This window comes from Stegostoma tigrinum, chromosome 2 (genome assembly GCF_030684315.1).
Source record: "Stegostoma tigrinum isolate sSteTig4 chromosome 2, sSteTig4.hap1, whole genome shotgun sequence".
Classification (NCBI taxonomy): Eukaryota; Metazoa; Chordata; class Chondrichthyes; order Orectolobiformes; family Stegostomatidae; genus Stegostoma; species Stegostoma tigrinum.
This window is the reverse complement of record NC_081355.1, coordinates 133623966-133646909: the sequence shown is the minus strand read 5'-3', so window position 1 is coordinate 133646909 and position 22944 is coordinate 133623966. Positions and strand designations below refer to the sequence as shown.

Genomic DNA, 22944 nt, shown 5'->3' with positions numbered 1-22944 from the left:
TTCAAGACAAGTTGGCTTTTCAGTCTTTGCCTAGATCATCTTGTATCAAAGTTTGCCCTTCTTCAAATTTTGAATGTTTCTACTTCAGATTTCTCCTTGCTCTTTTACTTCATTATTGAACATTATGTTTGTATTACTAGTGTTGCCCCACAAACACTTGGTTCACTCATGCATCTCAGTCCCAGTAAAAGCAATGCCTCTTTACCAGATGGACCAAAAGCATATTGTTCCAGGCAATTCTCCTGAGCACATTTCTCTCTCTGTTATCCTTTGCAATTACTTATTAAAATATCAATTGGGATAAAGTCCCAAAAATCTTGCACATCTGATTTCCCTCCAGATTTTCTTTTTTTTCTCTCTCTCACCGTCATACTCTGCTACTGGGCTTATACCCTTTTTTGCTTCTCAAGACTAAGCAAGCGGTTTCTGTCATTGTCCACTAAAGCCCTCTTTCCAACACTAATTTGACATCCCATTCCACCATTTTTCCTTCCTAATACTTTCTAAACAATTTATAACCTTAAATATTAAGCCTCCAGTGTTCACCATTTTACAGGCTGATTTCTATTACTGTTATTATGTGGTACTCCCATATGGCTATTTGTGCTTCTAGCTGAACCACCTTTATTCACCATAAGGTGCAATTACTTAACATGCACTCTATAACTGTATTTACTTAGTCTTCTCCAATCTAAAACAGTACTACTCCCCTTTCTGACAATATTGATGTGCAGATGCTGGAGTTGGACTGGGATGGAGAAGGTCAGAAGTCGGACAACACCAGGTTATGGTCCAACAGGTTTATTTGAAATCACAAGCTTTTGGAGCATTTGTGATTTCAAATAAACCTATGGCCCACAATCTGGCAACATTGAACATTCATACTTCTTCATGCGCCTTATTCCTCATTTCTACATCTCTATGTTGATGACACCCTCCTGTCAATTTATTTCAAAGCTTCCCTAAGCATACTGGTGAATCTTCTTTCTGTCTCAGCCGTACTGAGGTATAACCTATCCTCTCTGAATAAGTGCCTCCTGTCACAGGATTGATCCCAATCTGAAGGCCTGCCTGCTGCACCACTTTTCATACCTTGCAATGATTCTCCCTGATTTCCTATCTTCATTCATTACCACATGGCACAGGGAGGAACCTAGAGAAATATACCTTTGAGGTCCTACATTTTGGAACTGGAAGCACGAACATAACAACTGAATTTTGTAAGTGGACTATTGCAATGCCAGAGCCAATACAAATATATGGGATCTATAGGTAGAAAGATAAATAAACTACAAAAGGTCAAGGAATGAGATGACATCCTTGGGATAAAAAGTGATGATCAATCATATATTATACATTGTGCCTACAGGTAGTTCTAGTGGATGCTGTTTGGATAACGTGAACTTACTGTAGAGGTATAGTGATTTTCCTATAATCCAATTTTCTACAACGCAAGGTCACGCAAGAACACAACCCTCAAGTTATAGGAGAACAACCTGTATCAGCATAAGCCAGAGTACAGCAAGTGCTTTATTTCAAAGGTTGTGCTTTTAAACATAAATAACTATAAATAACTCACCTCATGTTTTCATTGCTCATTAAATGCATCTTAATTCGAGGTAGTTTACGGAGAACAGTCAAGAGTTCAGGCTTTTCTGCAATTCTTTTCATGTGTTGCACCTTGGAAGAAGAATACTTTGTACATGGTCAAGTTTTTAGAAAGTTGCCACTACTCAAAAAAAGTTTCTGGAAATGCAGCACAAAAATTAAGAAAACTAAGGCAGGGAGTTTTATAAATGAGTAATGAAAATTAGGGATGAAGTTATGGAGGTTCAAGGCATGGGCACATCTCTTCGTGAATCTTTGCATCTGCTCTCACAAACAGAACATACACTGGGAAGCCAATGGCCTAGTGCCACTATTGCTGGGCTGTTAATTCAGAGACTCAGATAATGTTCTGGGGACCCAGATTTAAATCCCTCCATGACAGACGGTGGAATTTGAATTCAATAAAAATCTGGCCCCAATGAGTTAAGATTCAATGACTCTGAATCCATTGCTGACTCCTGGAAAAAACCCATCTGGTTCACGAATGTCCTTTTGGGAAGGAAACTGCCACCTTTACCTGGTCTGGCCTATATGTGACTCCAGAACCATAGCAATGTGGCTGACTCTGAACCCCTCTGGGAAATTAGGGATGGGTAATAAATGCTGGCCTAGCCAGTGATGCCCTCATCCCAACAAAGAATAAAATAGTAAACAGACAAGAAACAGTGAAGAAATTCTCAGCCAAGAAATAAGAAGCTGCAAGTATAAAAAACTGAAGTCAAACATTCAAGATCTACCACGTCTCTCTGAACACAGTTCAACCCACAATAAAATGATCCCTATCCCACAGCCAAGCACACTGACATCACACATCATTTTGAATTAATATCAACCAAATACTGCAGATTGTGCATTTGCTCATTTCTGATCAGTCACATTAAACATGTCTGGTACATATTTCACTTGAGCATTTGTGCATGCTCACTCTTTGCACCACCTGGACATAGCATTTAGATAATTCAGATCTTTTCACAAAAAATGATGAAAATTCAGACATTGGTGTTCAAGAATCAGAATATTGGATGGGAAAAACAATGAAGGAGAAAATGAAATACGATAAATCACACTGCCTGGATCAAAAAATTTTCAGTGTACTAAGTAAGGATAAGAACAGTGCAAGTTCAGACTATCACTTTCCAATCCTCCCGGTGCTGCAAAGAGTTGGTCAACATTAACAAAACGGAAGGAAGGCAAAGCTCGAGTGATTACTGGCTAGCCATTCACAACACCGCTGGTGAGCAATACATTTAAGAAAACTCAAAGTATAAATTGCTAATTAGAAAACAAAAAGCAGATTAACCAAGGACAATTTGCACAGATGTGTTAGGGGATGGTTACAGAAACATAGAAGATACAAGTGCGAGGTCGCCATTCTTCACGATCATGGCTGATCCCCCAGCTCAAGAGGCTACTCCTGCTTTCTCTCCATAATCTTTGATCCCATTTGCCCCAAGTGCTATATTTAGTCGCCTCTTGAATACATTCAATGTTTTGGCATCAACTAGTTCTCGTGGTGATCAATCCCATAGGCTCACCACTCTCTGGTTGAAAAAATATGTCTTCATCTCTGTCCCAAATGGTCTAGCCCGAATTCTCAGACTGTGACCCCTGGTTCTGGACACATTCACCATCGGGAACATCCTCCCTACATCCACCCTGTCCAGTCCTGATAGAATTTTATAAGTCTCTATGAGAACCCCCTCATTCGTATGAACTCAGCAGAAACAATCCTAACCCAGTCAATCTCCCCTCATACATCTGACCTGCCATCCCCAGAATCAGCCTAGTAAACCTTCACTGCACTAGATGATTGAATTTCTATAGGTGGCATAAGGAATGATGAACATATGATCCAGACCACATGGATTTTTAACAAGGCTTTGACAAAGTTGTAATGGTCAGAAAATTAAAAACTCTTGAGATCCAAAGGAAAGTGGGTAAATGAGCCCAAACATTCACTCAGTCTTAGAAAGCATGTTGTAATGGTCAATGGGTATTCAAGTGACCGGGAGACTGATTCTAGGTAAGCTCTGCAAGATTCAGCAATGAGTCTATTGCGTTTCATGGTTTTTACCAAAGACATATAGATTTAGATTCAGAAACTTAGAATTGTTATAGCATGAGAAATCACTATCTGGTCTGTTTAGCTCATGCCAACTCTCTGCAACAGAAATTTTCTTTGTCCACATACCCCACTCTTTTCTCTTAGCTCTGAATTTACTTTTCCTTGAGATGCTTATCTAGTTTCCTTTTAAAAATTGTGGTTGAATAGGTCTCTGCTATATGCATAGGCAGTGTATTCCAGATTCTGACTTCATTACGTAAAATAGTTTGCTCATGGCAGCTTTAGTTCTTTTGCTAAATATCACAAGTCATTTTTCTTTAGTTCTCAGTTCTTCCACAAAAGAAAGTTTCTCCCAACTATGACGCCTCCGTCCTCAATTAACCTTCAAGTTCTTCGACATTCAGGATTCCCTCTCTTTACAGAAACACTGGTCCTCTGTTCTCACTATTTCCTCCTACTGTTCTAACAGTTTTGTACTAGAAGCAGCTTGAAGTTGGGCCAAATTATATCTTATCAGAATAAAATTAGCTTTTCCCAATTAGAATTCCCATAGAACTTTTATTGCTCGTCTCTTTATACTTTTCCGTAACAATCCTAAATAAATCTCCAAAATGCTCTAGTGTCAAGTCTTCCATCTATCCAGGTTGATTTTTGAATATTAGGTCTGGAACTACCCCTCCCCCTTCCTGGGCTTTCCACATTCTGATCAAGGCGGCTCTCCAGGATACAATGAAGAATTCTGCTCCATCCCTACCTTGTATACTAAAACTATTCCAGTTAATATACGGATGGCAACAATCCCCTATAACAATCTTATTATATTAATTTGATGACATATTTGATATTCTATCCCCCGCTGGCTGTTTGGGATTGTATAGTACGCATCCAAGAGCATATTTGCCTCTTTATGCCTCTTTCTAAAGCACTATCCATTTGGCCTCAATGATCCTGCCAAGAAATCATCCGTCCTCATTTCTATAATTGATTTCTTGAATAATATTGCAACTCACTCTTTCTATCGACTGAATACTCGATAAGAAATAACACTGCATTGTCAATCCTGTCCATCTTTCAACCCAGTCTCGGTGATTACTATATTATCATACTCTTCAATGCCTTTCTGTACCCTCAGCTCCTCTGTGTTATCCCTCTCATTTCTTGCATCAACATGTATACCATGTAGCCCAACTAAATTCACTTCTTTCTTATCTAGCTTATATGTCTTCTGCATTCCAAACTCAATTACTAGCGCTAATTATGACGAACTGTTTGAAAAACAATAAAGGATAAATTACACTGAACAAATTGTCATTTTTTTTTCTACTCATTCGTGGGATATGGGTGTCACTGGCTGGCTGGCATTTCTTGCCCATCCCTAGTTGGTCTTGAGGTGATGCGTGAGCTGCCTTCTTGAACCGCTGCAGTCCAAGCTTTTGACCAAGCAACTGTGAAGGAACAGCGATATATTTCCAAGTCAGGATGGTGAGTGGCTTGGAGGGGGACTTGAAGGTGGTGGCGTTCCCAAATGTCTGCTGCCCTTGTCCTTCTTGATGGAAGTGGTCATGGGTTGGGCAGGTGCTGTCTGAGGACCTTTGGCGAATTTCTGCAGTGCATTTTGAAGATAGTACATACTGTTGCTACTGAGCGTTGGTGGTGGAGGCAGTGAACGTTTGTGGATGTGGTGCCAGTCAAGGCTGTTTTGTCCTGGATGGTGTCAAGCTTCTTGAATGCTGTTGGAGCTGCACTCATCCAGGCAAGAGTATTCCATCACACTCCTGACTTGTGCCTTATAGATGGTGGACAGGCTTTGAGGAGTCAGGTGGTGAGTTACTCAATATAGTATTTCTAGCTTCTTGTAGTCACTGTGTTTATGTGGTAAAGTTGAGTTTCTGGTCAATGATAACACCCAGGATATTGAAAGTGGGGGATTCAGTGATGGTAACGCCATTGAATGCAAGGGGTGATGGTCAGATTCTCTCCTTTTGGTGATGGTCATAGCCTTGCATTTGTGTAGCACGAACATCGCTTGCCACTTGTCAGCCCAAGCCTGGATACTGTCCAGATCTTGCTGCATTTGAACACGGGCTGCTTCAGCATCTGAGGAGGCACGAATGGTGCTCAACAGTTTAACTACTGTTTTCTTATTTGTGTATAGAATCCTCTGGGGGTAGGGTTAGGGAACAGCATTGGATAAAGGAAAAATCACCATGTGAAATGACTTCTAATTTTACCTGGCTTATTCCATTAAACATCTCCTGCAATCTTCCTGCTGCTGTCAATGTCTTGCCAGCTTGAACTGCCGCATACAGATGTCCAGATTCTGGAATTCCATTTGATAGTTCCTGGGCCGCCATCATTACTAACACTCTTAGATGTTCCTCATCATCAAAACGTGGGCTGCAAAATACACATGCATTATTTACTCAGAAATCCATTGTGTCGCTGAGTAGTTCAATATTTAAAGTTTCCAGATCGAGTTTTTAATTAGGAATCTTTGAAACCTATTATTTTTCAATTCCATGTTATCCAAAAGTATTCAAGGTGTTCAACTGCACAGCACAACCACAAGCCTAATTACTGTAAATAAAACACTTCAGCTCTTTCTCCATCCAAGCTATTTGTATTTTTAGCAGATATACTTTCTGTTCTGGTTACTATGTTAATCCAGTCATTATCAGTGTCTGTTAAATTAAATCAGAATGACAAAAAAAGGGTCATTGATACAATCTTCCGACATTTATCCATGGTCAGGGTTGATGGACTTCAAAATTTCTCACCTTGATAGAAAGGTATTAACCACCAGCTATTCTCCAAATAATAACTGCACACTTCAGAGAACCAAGAAAGCAGTCAAATATTGAATGTATGTTAGGTTACTAAACAAATTGCGGTTATGCGGGAGGAAAGGTTCGAAAAGATCATAGCACGTCAAGAGCATACTACAGCAGTTAGCAATAATGAATCAGGAGTCTTAATCATATGAGCTGATTAGCAATCCAATAACTGCCCTCTTTTCCATGACAAAAATAAATTAAACATTCAAGTTACTTGCAGTGTTACATATCACTATTGTAATTAGGGTTCCAGACAATATCAATTGATTCAATAGTTATACTGAACAATACTAGTGAGCATTATGTACATTAGACCACACTTGATCAGGCAAATTCTTAGTTCCTGCTGATTTTTCGCAGATCAGTCATAACGACGGAAGTGTAAATGTTAGCACTGGAACATAACCAAGTCCATTGAGGTGCGTCCACCGACATGTCCCAGGCAATCAAGGCCAATAACAACTGTAAACAGCTGCAAAACTTCCATTTACCCAGTTCCACACATGTATAAAGCATAAAATGTTAATCAGACGTACTTGTTAAATATATCCATCCAGAGGCGCATCATGTCAGGCAGGTTTCTCTCCAAACAAAGAGAAGTAAATAACACTCCCTATTGCAAAGGAAGGAAGTTAGTTAAAATTTTGAAAATATGATGGAAAATGTTTTCCACATACGAGAAAATATAAACAGCAATGAAACACAAAAATAGTGCAAGGAAACTATCTGGCACTTTAAGACAATAATGAAAATTAAATTAAATAGTGGTAGGGCACTTTTAGCCATGTTTAGATGCTTTAAAGGGATGCAATTTACACAAGTGGCCATTATACAAACATGACTGAATTATTTTATTTTTATTGACACCGTATAAATCTAATGGAATTCAAACAAAGCTTACTGATGCCTTGTTTTGATTCTGCCAGGGCCACTCAGCTCCTGATGTCACTACAACCTTCGATCAAGCATGCGAAAAAACTGCCAAGTTCTCAATATTGATTTAGGCCCCTTGAAATTTCATGGTTACAAGGTAAACACAAAGAAACTTGACTTCATATAGCACTCTCCCTCAGCTGATGAATCAGTACAAGTGCAGGATGCACTATGGGTGGGAAGGGTGCAGACTGTGCTCTGGGGAGGAGATTTCAATGTCCATCACTAAGAGTGGCTCGATAACAGTTCTACTGATCAAGCTGGTCAGGTCCACAAGGATGCAGCTGCTAGACTGGGTCTACAGCAGGTGATGAGGGACCAATAGGAGGAGGGAAAAACGTACTTGACTTCAGCCTTACAGATTGGTAAGTTACTGTCATGGATAGATGTGTCTGCATCAGTAAGAGTGACTACTACACAGACTTTGTGGAGACAGAAGCCCACCTTATTATTATAGTGTGTGGCACTATAATGGTGTTAAATGGGACAGACTTCAAACTGATCTAGCAACTCAAGACTCAACCCATGAGGTGGCCTGGGCCATCATTAACAGCACTATAACATTCCAATACAACCTGCGACCTCAGGGCCTGGCATATCCCTCACTCAACCATTACCATCAAGTCAAAGGATCAACTCTATTTCACTGGCAAGTGTAAGGGGGCATGCAAGGAGCAGCACCAGGCATACCTAAAACTTAGTGTCAACCTGGTGAAACTAAGAAACAGTTCTACATGCATACCAAACGCCATAAGCTGCAATTGATAGAGAGAGCTAAGCAATTCACAACCAATAGATCAGATCTAAGCTCTTGGTCCTGCCACATTCAGACATGAATCAGTGCAAAAGAGAAGGCTGAAGAACCCACAACAATTTTCAACCGGAAGGACCAAGCGGATGATCTATCTCAGCCACGTCCAATGGTCCCCAGCATCATAGGTACCAGCCTTCAGTCAATTATGTTCACTCCACGTGATATCAAGAAAAGGCTGAACGCACTAGATACTGCAAAGGCTCAGAGCCCTAACACCATTCCAGCATCACGACTGAAGTCTCGTCAGAATCGTAGAATTCTAAGCTAAAAAATTATCCAGCTTTTGTGTTCAGCCTTGAATGAAAATTAAGTATCACCATCTAATATTCAGAAGGGGCAGCAAAGTAGTTTTCCCATCTCCCTTTGCTCTCCAGACTAGTTAACCATGTACATGTCTCTTCTAAGGCAATGCTAACTATCATTTCTCGCAATGTGTCATCTCCAACTTGCAATTAGCCACATATTTTATGAATTTTATCGTCATTAAGAGACTTACATTTTGCTCACTGCACAGTCCTCAATCATTACTCCTACATGTTTGGGAGATGTAACTGCAAATAGATATGCAAAGTGTTGCCTAGTTATTCTAAAGCTGAGGAGAATACTTTCTTTCAACTACAAACTAAAATAGTCACTGGCTCCTGAACTACATTCTGCTGTAAAATACATTAAGGGTTGTACCTGTTCATACATATCTAAGTTATCGTTATCCTGGAGAATCTTAGGTGAGGCAGACATTCCCCCAGTTTTCAATTCTATCTGCTGATCTTGTTGTCTGTAATCAAGGCTCCCACAGCCCATCCTGAATAAAGAAAATATTCAAAATAAGGCGGCAAATGGATCTTTAGTTTTTAAAACGCATCGTCAATTCATAAACTCATTTAACAATCATATCATCAAAATTTAACAAATATAATCGTCACCACATGACTGGGTGCTCCATCAACTTACCTTGTGATCACATTGCAGAATAATGGTACATATGGCTTCAGCTCCTCAGGTAACGTGTTAAGGCTAGTGAAAGCCTTGAAATAAACAATTCCATTGGTGGGCTGACTACAATACTGAACAGGGACCTCATCCTCTGAAACAAAATATAGCTGAATGAGGATTTTACCTGTAGCCAAAACTGGCAAATTTCAAGTGATACATTTGATGTAGTTCTACAACGGCTCAAAAAACAGAAATCAACCATGTTTCTCATATTTTACTTCAAATTTTAAAAATGAGAGTTCAGCCCCCAATATTTAAATTCTCCTCTTTACCTGCAGCTCTGCCAGTGTAGCACTGTTCTGATATTCAATTTGCAATATCTTTCTCTCACTCTCGACATATAACTCAAACTAATCGTTCGCCTCATTGCCTCGGTATCTTATCATTCATAATTCTGTCCAATCAGTACTGAATTTGTCATACACAAGTTTAATAGTTGGTTGCTCATAATCTAAAAATCATCTACTTTTAGCAAAGGCTTTTTTAAAAAAGTGACCTATTAAACCTAGCCATGACCATCTTTCTGGAGTTATTTTTCAATCACATCTTTCACAATTACACTAAAACAAGACTGCGATCAACGATTCTCCAAAAAACAAAATCATTTACGTGCTCTGACGCGTTCTTTTGTATACAATTCTGAAAAAGAAGTTTCAGATGATAGTCTGATTTGCAGTTTCTCCTAAATAGCTACAGACTTACTATTGGCCTGAAGTAACATTTTCCAGCTCCTGGAAGTCACATGCCAGACCCTCTATCAGTACTGGCAAAATTGAATTGGATGTGAACAAGTTCACCTATCTTAGAGGTTTACAAGGCAAGGATCTTACAGAAATAAATAATGTGTCATATGCAGAAAGCCAACACAGCCATGGGTAAATTGACTGCTTTTGCTTTGAATTAGCACAGTAGCAAGGTTGCACTAAACTGAAAGTTTAAAAGGTTGTTCTTGCATGACAATCCTGTACTGATTTTTAACAAGCCGTACCTACGTATGTCATCTCTACAGGTGTCAATGCAAATGTTTGCTGAATATCAGAAACTTTAAGCGCTGGGAGACTGGATGCATCCTGAGGTCTGCTTTGTGCAGTAATCAGTTCCAGCCCTGAGGAAATAGAAAGAGTTGTGCAATAACTCAATGTGCATAAGAATTGAATATATTCAAAATTAGAGTTCTGCAAAATGGGAGAAAACAATACAGCATTTAACTACAGTAATAATCAAACTAGACTGCTAGAATATTTAAAACTATGCTTCAGAATGCTAAGGACAATCTTAATATTATGAATTTTGAACAAGTATCCTTCTATACACAAGTATTTAAAAGTTGTTTTCACAGAATTGTAGAATCACTGCAGAGTGGAAACAGGCCATTTGACCGAACAAGTCCACACCCACCCTCTGAAGAGCATCCCAACCTGACTCATTCCCCTACCTCTGCATTTCCCCATATCTAACCCACCTAATCTACACATCGCTGAACACTATGGGCAATTTAGCATAGCCAATCCAACTAACCTGCACATTTTTGGACTGTGGGAGCACCTGGAGGAAACCGACACAGACACAGGGAGAACGTGCAAACTCCACAAAAACAGTTGCCCGAGGATAGATTTGAACCTGGGTCCCTGGCGCTGTGAGGCAGCAGTGCTAACTGCTGAGCCACCGTGCCGCTGAAATGGCTTGATGCGCAGAGGTACAACTCAAACAAATGCACAGATAGATAGATGTCATGTTTGGTGGCTGGTATGCACAGCTAGTGATCCTAGTGCTGGCAAAAAAAAGTACAACGGGTGATAACACAACCAGTGACATCCCTGCAGTTGAAACAAAGACCTGGCAATGAAGGCTCGACCAACCATTTGAGTGACATACTATGGAAATTCCTGCTGCTCCAGAACAATACTGAAAACTTGCAGGAGCAAAAAGGAAACAATGAATACAACTCAAATGTGGCAACATTACACCAGCCTTGACAAAAATAACCAACCTTTTTTATAGATCTCTTTCTTTTCATCCATAGACAGAGAATTCACCTTCTCTTGTAGCTTTTCTTTCTCAAGTTGAGCTTGATTCTCCAAATAACTTTCACCTGGACTCATTGACAAGGACAGTTGGTGAGGGTTTTCCTGTAATGCAACAAAATACCACTAATTATGATAAAAGAAAACAAAAATTCTTCAGAAATACCTGGCCTTCACATAAAAGTGCAGCTTTCACTTTGAGCTGACCATGTATACTGAAAATAATAGGAACTGATTATCACTCAAAGAATCTAATGGAAGCAGACGATAAAAAAAACTTAATTATTATTGACAATGAGATAACAAGGTATAGAGCTGGATGAACACAGCAGGCCAAGCAGCAGAGGAGCAGAAAGGCTGACGTTTCAGGCCTAGATCCTTCTTCAGAAGTGGGGGAGAGGAAGGGGGTTCTGAAATTAGAATCCCTACAGTGTAGAAACAGGCCCGTTAGCCCAACAAGTCCACATTGAACCTCAGAGCATCCCACCCACACCCACCCCACTATAACCCACACACCCCTGAACACTATGGGCAATTTAGCATGGCCAATCCACCTAACCTGCACATCTTTGAACTGTGGGAGGAAACCGGAGGAAACCCACGCAGACACGGGGAGAATGTGCAAACTCCACACAGACAGTCGCCTGGGGATGGGATTGAACCCGGGTCCCTGGCGCTGTGAGGCAGCAGTGCTAACCACTGTGCCACCGTGCTGCCCCAAATAAATAGGGAGAGGGAGGGAGGCAGATAGGTGGATAGAGGAGAAGATAGGTGGAGAGGAGACAGGCAGGTCAAAGAGGCAGGAATGGAACCAGTAAAGGTGAGTGCAGGTGGGGAGTTAGGGAGGAGATAGGTCAGTCCAGGGAGGACGGACAGGTCAAGAGGGCGGGATGAGGTTAGTAGGTAGGAGATGGAGGTGGGGCTTGAGACGGGAGGAGGGGATAGGTGGGAGGAAGGCCTGTTTAGGGAGGCGGGGACAAGCTGGGCTGGTTTTGGGATGCGATGGGGGAGGGGGGATTTTGAAAATTGAGAGGTCCACATTACCATTAAGATGCACAGTTCCCAAGCGGAATATGAGGTGCTGTTCCTGCAACCTTCGGGTGGCATCATTGTAGCATTGCAGGAGGCCCAGGATGGATATGTCATCTGAGGAATGGGAGGGGGAGTTGAAATAGTTCGCTACCGGGAGGTGCAGTCGTTTATTGCGAACTGAGCATAGTTATTCTGCAAAGTGGTCCCCAAGCCTCCGCTTCGTTTCCCCGATGTAGAGGTAGCCACTTGGGAACAGCAGATACAATATATCACATTAGCAGATGTGCAGGTGAACATCTGTTTGATGTGGAAAGTCTTCTTGGAGCCTGGGATGGGGGTGACGTGTGCGGCGTAGGGGCAGATGTAGCACTCCCTGTGTTCGCAAGGACAAGTGCCAGGTGTGGTGGGGCTGGAGGGGAGTGTGGAGTGAACAAGGAAGTCCCGGAGAGAGTGGTCCCTCTGGAAAGCAGATAAGGGTGGGGAGGGAAAATGTCTTTTGTGGTGGGGTCAGATTGCAGATGGCAGAAGTGTCAGAGGATGATGCATTGGATCCAGAGGTTGGTGGGGTGGTACGTGAGGACAAGGGGGATTCTGTTTTGGTTATTATTGTGGGGAGGGTTTGTGACGGATGAGTTGCGGGAAATGTGGGAGACACAGATGAGGGCGTTCTCGACCACTGAGGGGTGGGAATTTGCGGTTCTTAATAAACGAGGACATCTGAGATATACGGGAGTGGAATGCCTCATCTTGGGAGCAGATGTGGCGGAGGCGAAGGAATTGGCAATTGGGGATGGCATTTTTGCAGGAAGGTGGGTGGGAGGAGGTGTATTCTAGGTAGCTGTAGGAGTTGGTGGGCTTGAAATGGATATCGATTTCGAGGTGGTTGCCAGAGATGGAAATAGAGGGGTCCAGGAAGGAGACAGAGGTATCAGAGATGGTCCAAGGTGAACTTAAGGTTGGGGTAGAAGGCGTTGGTAAAGGGGATGAACTGTTTGAGCTCCTCGTGGGAGCACGAAGTGGTGCCAATGAAACGGAGGAAGAGGTGTCGTTTAGGGTCAGTGTATTGACAATGCTTCTTTGAGCAGAAAAATATACAAGACGACTCAAGGGGTGTTAAAATTCCTCTCCAAAAAAACAGGATATAAGGAATGAACCCTAAAGTTCTGGGTTAGAGAGTGAAATTACTAAACAATTCCAAAACATGAATCAGTGAAGATATCAAAGTTAATTCATGGATTTTGCATGACCAACTTAACAGCATTCTTTGACAAAATGACATAGATGATTCCTGAACAGAATTTGAATCATAAATTTATTAAAACCATGGATCAGATGGGATGCATCCTCGAATTTTAAAAGAAGTGCCTCAAGACATAGTAATAATCATCCAAGAATCCTTAGGGAAAATGTTACAGTCTATAATAAAAAATGTAATACCAGAGCCTTTAGTCACACATGATACAACAAGGCAGAGTCAGCGTGGCTTCATGAAGGAAATCACACCTGAAAAATTTATTACAGTTCTTTGAAAAGATAACAAGCAGGATACCTAAACAGGAACAAGGAATGTATTTTGGATTCCCTGAAGGCATTTGATAAGGCATCACACATGAGTATTTAATAATTTAAAGCCCATGGTATTGGTGTTAGTAGCCTGGATAGAGAATTGGTTAACTAAGAGTTAGGATAAAGGAAGGAGTCATTTTTAGGATGGCAACCTGTAGCTCATGAAGTGTAATAAGGATCAGTGCTAGGGCCACTTTCGTTTATATAACATATTTATGACTTGTAAAAGTACTAACATTAAAATAGATAGAAAAGCAAACAGTGAGAATGACAAAAGGAGCATACAGAGAGACATAAACAAGTTAAATGAGTAGACAAAAACATTTTTTAAAAATTCATTTGTGGGATCAGGGCTTTACGGGCTAGGCCAGCATTTACTGCTCATCTCTAATTGTCCAGAGGCAGTTCAGAGTCAACCACGTTGCTGTGGGTCTGGATTCACATGTAGGCAGACCAGGGAAGGATGGCAGCTTCCATTCCAGAAGGACATTACTGAACAAGATGGATTCTTCCGACAATCAGTAATGGATTCAAGGTCATCATTAGGTTTTTAATTCCAGATATTTTATTGACTTCAAAATTCCACCATCTACCATTACAGGATTCAAAAGCTGGTCCCTAGGACATTATCTGGGTCTCTGGATTAACTATCCAGCAATATTACCACTAGGCCATTGCTGCCCCTGACGAGCCATATGGTCTTATGTCCTACGGTTTTCAGCAAAGAGGACCTGCAATTCCCACAGCAATGCCTACAAGCAACTTCAGCACCATATAGTAAAGTCGAATACAAGCAAAGTATGGTACTTACTGGAAATCTGAAATAAAAACGTGAAGTGCTAGAGAAAGTCAGGCAGCAACTATAAAGTGAGACACAAAGTTAATCTTTAGAGTCCAATAAGTCTCTTCTAAAGTTTAAAATGAAAATGCTATTTTTCATGAATAAACTGGCTTAATCAGAACTATCTAAGCAACTATAAATTGTAAAAACAAGACACTGAAGTGTTGGTAGTAAAACAGTCTATTTCTAGGTCATGGTTGCAGAGGTTCTCAGGGAAGTGACCTCGGCCCAATGCTAAGCTGTTTCATTAATGACATGTGTCTTCTACCATAAAGTTAGACGTGGGAATTTTCAAGGTCATGGTGAAGCAGTTTGTGTCTGCATTGAGCAAAACTAATTAGTTCATATCAAGTGTCAGCCAAGTCAACGATATGACAAATAATTGCCATCTCAAATAAAAATGGCACCTGATGTTCAATGGCATTATCAATGCTGAATCCTCCACTATCAATAGTCTTGGGATTACCACTGATAATAAGATAAACTGGACCTGCCAGTGGATGGCAGTGACAAAGTGGATATCACCGGACTAATAAGTCAGAACCCCAGGCTAAGGTTTGAATGCTACACCGACAGATAGAGAAATTTGAAATCAGAAGATTCTAGAAGAAAAAGATAATCCAATGGTGATCACCGTCAATTGTTATAAAAGCCCATGTGGATTCCTAATCTCCTTCAGACAAGGTGATCTACCATTGTTCGGTGTAATGGGAACTGCAGACGCTGGAGAATCCAAGATAACAAAGTGTGGACCTGGACGAACACAGCAGGCCAAGCAGCATCTTAGGAGCACAAAAGCTGACGTTTCGGGCCTAGACCCTTTTTCTGATGAAGAGTCTAGGCCCGAAATGTCAGCTTTTGTGCTCCTAAGATGCTGCTTGGTCTTCTGTGTTCATCCAGCTACATACTTGTTATCTGGTTTAACCTAATAATGTGATTCCATGTTCACTGCACTGTGGCTAAATTTTAACCGGCTTCTGAACAATTATGAATAAACAATAAATGCTGGTCCAGTCGCAACATTATCATCTCATAAATAAACCAATTTTTTAAAAACATCAATATAGTCACTACAAAATAAGTCAAAGGCTCAGACTTGTGCAGAATAACTCACTTTCCTTCTTCTCAAAGCCTTACCACCATCTAAAACATACAGTCAGGATTATGATGGAATACTTTCAAGTCTTGTCTGGATGTGTGCAACTCCAATACCATTCAAGCTCAACACCATCTAGGCCAAACCAGTCCACCTGACTGGCACCCCAACCACCACCTTCACTATTGACAGAGTGGCACTAGTACCATCTACAAGGTACACCACGGTAACTCCTAATAGCTCTTTAAAAACAGCACCTTCCAACCTGTGAAAGAGTGAAGTGGAAACCACCAGAAGGACAGAGGTAGCAGATACTTGGGAACACTACCACTTCTAAGTTCCTCTCCAAGCCATACACCATTCTGACTTGGAACCATATTGCTTTTCCTTCCTTAGGCACCACAGTAGTTAGCACTGCTGACTCAACACCAGGGGCCCGGGTTCAATTCCACCATTGGATGATTGTCTGTGTGGAATCTGCACGTTCTCCCTGTGTCTGCATGGGTTTCCTCTCGGTGCTCCGGTTTCCTCCCATAGTCCAAAGATGTGCAGGTTAGGTGGATTGGCCATGCTAAATTGCCCAAAGTGTTCTCGAAAGTGCACATTAGGTGGGTTATGGGGGATGGGTCTGGGTGGGTGCTCTGAGGATCGGTGTGGACTCGTTGGGCTGAAGGGCCTGTTCGCACACTATAGGGATTCTATGATGGCTTCCCTTCACTGTCACTAGATCAAAATGCTGCAGTTATATTCAGTCATTTCACAATGCTTTAAAAGATATATTCCGAAGATTTCAAATTTATATCCAAATTCCAAAATGAATTCAAAATGTAGTTTCCCAGCGTAAATAGAATACTGCGTAATGAATTCAGCAATAATTACTCTTTCCCACAAGAAATGTCATGTGAATAATTTCAACGATTCCCAGAAAATAAAATTGCTTATTACAATTCTTAAAATAGTGTTTAGAATGAAATAAAAGTCAAAAATAATCTATAATTGAGAATCTCCTGAGTTTACATAGAATGCTTCACTAACAGAAAAATGGTTGAGCAGAACACTAGAGGGGAACTAAATGCAGCTGAAACAGACAAAGCTTAACAGCTATAATTAAAGATCCTAAACCAGCTCATAATTCCTTTGGCATTTACCTTGAAATAGTGTTTGACTTTATCCTGTAGGAAGCGTGGATTATCTTTCAATGACTGCCTAAACCTGGCCATGTTTTCACTGATCTGAAGCATCTCCACAGGATCGCCATCATGATTCCAATTTGCAGCAATGTACTAGATTCCGAGAACGGGCAAGAAGGAAAAACAGGATCAACAGTTAAAGAATGTCTGAATGCTGGCAACCTGAATCAGAATAAAATCACATCTATAAAACTGACATTACTACAGTTTTTTAAAAAAGGCAACTTTACAACTAATCATTTTCTTATCCAATAGGGCAATTCAACTTTCAAGGTTACTTATTAAAGTTTACGTTCACACAGCAGTTTTTGCAGAAAGCCAAACTTTCTAGGCCCTTTTTCTAGGATGGGAGAAGTCCAAAACTAGATGACATAGGTGAAAGGGGAAAATTTAAGATGAACCTTTAGGGTAAGTTTTTCAGACAGAGGTTGGTACCTGTATGGAATGAGTTCCCAGAAGAAGTGGAGGAGGCCGGTCTAATTACAATGTTTAAAAGGTATCTGGATGGATATATGAATAGGAAGGGTTTACACAGACATGGGCAAAATGCTAGCAAATGGGACAAAGTCAGATTGGGATGTCAGGTGAGTGTTGAACTGAGAGATCTGCTTCTGTGCCATATGATTCTATGACATCTACACTTTGCTTTCTGCCATTCAGCCAATTTTTTCCATATTGCTACCGAACTTCAGTTTAAAACATGTTGCTGAAGAATTGATGCGAACCACTTTAAAATATTGTCTTTCAATACTTCAGAATTAACTAATTCTGACCACATTAGACATCAATGAACAACATACAGCAGATTGTTAGCTTCTAGCACCATCTTGTGGTGTACTGACTGGAAATATTCTCAACATGCATTACAAGTACTGATGGGGTAATGTCAGGTTAGAATGCCATCCTGTGGCTAAAGTAGATAAAAAAAACTTACTGATGCCAATGCAAGTCCAAAATTGGTGGTCTGGTGTTTCAACTGAATTTCAAGCTTGTGAAGGAGTGCTTCAATCCTTTCTTGCTCAAAACCATTCCTTGCATACAAAGATAAACGGAAATGTATTTTCAAAGAAGTATTTTAATCATGTGAATAAACATGCAAGCAAATATTTATAATAATATATGCTTCTGACACGAGCGTTGAATCTATACTGTGGTAAGCTATCAATTTTATTCAATTACTGTCAAACAGATCGCTCATTCTTTTATACCAAGAAATTCAGTCAGTTGGCCTGCAAGTAACAATCTCTGTGCAATCTGGATGGGCCAGAGTTCAACACACCCAATATTGCACTCAAGACCTGATTAACATTTGAAAGATAGTATTAAAACCACATTTCACTATACATTGCTTAGAATCCATTACAAATATGTATGTTATTCACATCAAATTTGCAGGGTCTCTTTGGAAACACATCAACAGTAGCGATGGAAATTTCCACTTATAACATTTGACCCAGACTAAAGGAACAGAAAGGCTGATCACCATTCATACACATGTCTTTCCTCTAGTGAGAGAAACACTGGCCTCCCTTGAGCATCATCTCAAAGGAAAATTAAGATGCCTGAGACAGGAAAGCAACATATTGGATATGTAAATGCGTGGCATCATTTCAGCATTTAAATGCTATAACATCAGTATGTTGTGCTCCTGAAATTAACCAAAAACACGAGTTTATAGAATAAGTTACATACTCAATTACTTCATCTATTACTTTGGCGATGATCTCTTTCACAACTTTAATGTCTTGCTCTGCGATACCCTGTAGCCCTACACTAAAGCAAGCCTCTCTTGTGCTGCCGTCATATCTGGAAAACAAAACATATTTACTGTAAGTGACTAAAGAACCCACAAAACTCAGCAGGCATTTGTTTGGCAAAAAATGTAGTACCGATAATACAAATTTAATCAACATGACATTTTATCCCAATTTTATCAAATTAATTCTCTTTTTCAGAGATTCCTTCAACAACTATCAAGATATTTAAAAAATTGTCAAATTCCTTTTCTATGACATGATTGTAAGGACCCCACCCTCAATCTGATCTGGTGCTTTTAGTTTCTGATCCATGCTTATGCACGCTAGCATCCCACAATTTGTTGTTAAAAGTACATAAAGTATCATGCAGGGCAGCACATATGTTTGCACTCTTTGTGAAACATAAATCATCGATTAATTCCATGTAGTGTATGGTTATGCATAGCTAGTCACAGCACATATCCAGAAGGCTAAAGCACAAACTTTACAGCATCTGGAATCTGGATGTTACTTATTTGCAGGTACTTCTTTTTTCCATTGGTTATATCGGTTCAGAAGGTGTCCTACGCTAATAAGCTTTTTTTCTGTGGACCACCAACAAGAATGTTCATTCCAAACATTATCGATCCACAAGGTCACTCCACCTCCATCCATTCAACCACAGTCATGGGCATGCACTAAAGCCTGTGTAGCAAACATTATTTTTTGGCATTGTTTTAACTTTAAAAATTACCACTGACTTTAATTTTGTTCTGTCAAACATGGACGCCCATACCACAATGAGTCCTGTTTTGTGTAGGTTTTCACAAGAATTGTTTTCAAATCTTGCTACTACACAGTTTAGATTAGATTAGATTCCCTACAGTGTAGAAACAGGCCCTTTGGCCCAACAAGTCCACACTGCCCCTTGGAGCATCCCACGCAGACCCATCCCCGTATAACCCACACACCCCTTAACACTATAGGCAATTTAGCACAGCCAATCCACCTAGCCTGCACATCTTTGGACTGTGGAAGGAAACCGGTGCACCCGGAGAAAACCCACGCAGACATGGGAAGAATGTGCAAACTCCACACAGACAGTTACCCGAGGCTGGAATCGAACCCGGCTCCCTGACGCTGTGAGGCTGCAGTGCTAACCACTGAGCCACTGTGCTGCATGTCAAAATTCAGGAGCTTTTCATTCATGTTATCAACGTGATTTGATCAGTATTCATGATTCTGATGTTGAGTCACTGGAAACAGGAAATTTTGGACTCAAGCTCTTTGAGAAGTCTGAGCAATTTTGGTCTTCTGCTGTAATGTGAAGTACTTTCATCCCAGAAAGTCTGTACACCCACGACTATTGCTCTAAAATAGTTGGTGGGGAATCTGTTTGATTTGATGAAAACTAAAAGAACTACAGATGCTATAAATCAGGAACAAAAACAGAAGTTGCTGGAGAAGCAGTAAGGGAAGGGGGAGGTGTCACAAGATGAAATGAGATCAGTTACCATAGCAGAAACAATGGCCTGATGCATCATGGTGGAGTCATGGTCCAAGGGCAGATAGGAGGAGGTACCTGAGAACTGGTGCTCAGTCTACACAATGTAGAGGTCAGCACGCCAGACTACAACAGCACCACCCTTATCGGCAGGCTTAAAAACAAAGTCAGGGTTTGATCTGAGTGCACGGAATGTAGTCAGTTCAGAGGCTGATAGGTTGGATTGGGTGGGTGGGAGGGGTGGGGGGGGACCAGAAAAATTGAGGCAACTAATATCACGTTGACAAGTTCTCAATGAATAGATCAAGTGCAGGGAAAAGGCCAGAGGGAGGTGTCCAGGTGGAGGGAGAGTGTTGGAACTGGGCAAAGCGGTCTATGGGACAGGGAGAGGACTCTTGATCAAAGAAATGGGCACGGAGGCGAAGGTAGTGGGAGAAAAGCTTGACATCATGTCTGGTCTGAAATTTGTTAAGGCAGGGTCGCAGAGGCCTTCGCCGAGTACAGAATGTTCAGCATCGGATAGGTGAAGGTTACGAGGGATGGTGAATACCCCACAGGAGGTGGGGTTGGGAGAGGGGATGGAGTTAGAGGGAAGGGAAGGAGACGAAGGTTCAACAGCCGAAACATTAACTCTGATTTTCTATTCACAGATGCTGCCAGCAGTACTGAGCTTCTCCAGCAATTTCGGTTTTTGATTAGTTTGATTTGACCCACTTAAATGCAAATCCGTGTGTTACATTTCTGCTGAACAACAACTTTGATACATTTTGATACAACTTTGGAAATTCAAGTCAGTGCCTGGTCACTATTCTCATGATGTATTTAGCACTGGGCATCTTACGCATGGCAGATCTCTTCTCCATTCTCACACCAGTTTGTCAGTTAATATTTAGCATTATAATCTGCATAATTCCTTCCCTGTAGCATTATCTGAGAAATCAACAAACGTTAGAACTTTTAAATCAAAGCCAGCTTTCAACGTGATCCATTTTGCTCGGGAACCCAATTCTTTTCACCATTTTCCAGGCACAGCATACTCTGAGTACCTCCTTGGCAACACAATTAGTATTGCCTGCTTGTTCCTACATGCTCATTTAAGGTGAGTAAGACATATGTTTCTGAGGTGAATAATCCTAATACAAACACTGCATTTCTTAGCAGAAGGTAGATGGGTTCAACTGCTATATAGATTATAACGCTAAACATGTTCAACCATGCCAGGTCAACATATACATCATAATTTACAAGCAATCTTTTAAAAGATTATAGATAACCTTAATCTCATTCATTAAAATAAATATTACAATTTAAAGGAAGAACACACCAAAACTTATCACTTACCCAACAACAGGAGCAAAGTCAGTGCCAATCCGGGCATCAATCAATGCTTTGTAAAAGGGAGAATTGGGTCCAGATACCAGCAGAGATGACAAAAGATTCAGTGTGAATGCTTCAAAGCTATCAGTAATGCTGCAGGTGGACAAAACGGTAAATCATACATTTCAAACAAAAGAATTTCCCCAAACATTCTTTAAACACATGGAAGTAGAGCTACTATCAGATTTACGTGAAATGATGCACGATGTTGATTATAACTAACAAAATAAACTGGTGTGAGAGACCATACATTTAAAAAACACGCAAAATACATTAACAAACGCATGACTGCCAGAAAAAGCAAGGGAAACTGCCTAAATTGGGATTTTAAACAGAGTTCAAATAAATGTGAATGACAAATATTGCTCACATCATATGAATGAAGAAATGCCATAAGAACATGCAGTCACTCTCTACAACATCATACAAAGAAGGGCTTCTGAACATCTTAAGCTACTGAGATAAAAAAAATTAACACATGATATAGCCAGGACATTTAGAATAGCTCCAAAGTTATTTCTTCAGATCAAGTCTTAGGGGCTGCCTTACAAACCTACTCCAAATATTTTGTTAAAAAGACAATTCTTTTTCCCCCCCAGTAGTTTGCTTTGAATCATGGAAGTTTGAGAAATGGTGTAGTTACTTCCAGGCAATTCACTGATCAGAATCAACAGAAAACTAAACAATTAAATTTGAAACTGCATTTTCTTCAAAGAAATGTTACATATGTCTCAGAAACAGCTGGGCAATCGAATGTCTCCTTCAATACTTTGAATTATGCTACAGAAACTGCAAAATTAATTTGTGGAAATGTGCTCAATGCTCCTCAATTTCATGTAATGAGAGAACAAACTGCAGTCCCTACATGCCTATAGCAAAGGAGTTACAGAATCATAAAGTCATACAGCACAACTACAAACTCTTCAGTTTAGCTCATCTGTGCTGATCAGACATCCCAATCTGACCTAATTCCATTTGACAGCATTTGGCCCATATCCCTCTAAACCCTTCCTATTCAAATATCCATCCAGATGCCTTTTAACTGTTGCAACTGTACCCACCTCCACCGCTTCCTCTGGCAGTTCATTCCGTAGATGTACTACACTCTGCATAGAGAAGTTACCCCTCAGGTCCGCACCCTAGGAAAAATACCTTGGCTATTCATCCTGTCCATGCTCATGATTTTATAAACCTTTATAAGGTCACCTCTGTCTCCGTCACACCAAGGAAAAAACCCCACCCTATTCAGTCTCTCCCTTTAACGCAAACCATCCACTCCTGGCAACAACGCTGTAAATCATTTTTGGGCCCTCTCAAGTTAACCAACATCC

The 22944-nt window shown here is 40.6% G+C and overlaps 1 protein-coding gene across 2 annotated transcripts in view; it reads right to left on the bottom strand.

The window, feature by feature from the left end:
• pitrm1 (pitrilysin metallopeptidase 1) overlaps positions 1 to 22944 on the bottom strand; it is a 64058-nt gene that overhangs the window by 19470 nt on the left and 21644 nt on the right. For both annotated transcript variants that reach the window (XM_048562998.1, XM_059639418.1), the window contains 11 exons: positions 21578 to 21706; positions 18689 to 18802; positions 17931 to 18027; positions 16955 to 17089; positions 11238 to 11376; positions 10236 to 10352; positions 9206 to 9338; positions 8936 to 9056; positions 7044 to 7120; positions 5905 to 6070; positions 1580 to 1680 (listed from right to left, as the gene is read on the bottom strand). In XM_048562998.1, the coding sequence (XP_048418955.1) occupies positions 1580 to 1680; positions 5905 to 6070; positions 7044 to 7120; positions 8936 to 9056; positions 9206 to 9338; positions 10236 to 10352; positions 11238 to 11376; positions 16955 to 17089; positions 17931 to 18027; positions 18689 to 18802; positions 21578 to 21706 (1329 nt within the window). The remainder of the gene's footprint in view (positions 1 to 1579; positions 1681 to 5904; positions 6071 to 7043; positions 7121 to 8935; positions 9057 to 9205; positions 9339 to 10235; positions 10353 to 11237; positions 11377 to 16954; positions 17090 to 17930; positions 18028 to 18688; positions 18803 to 21577; positions 21707 to 22944) is intronic.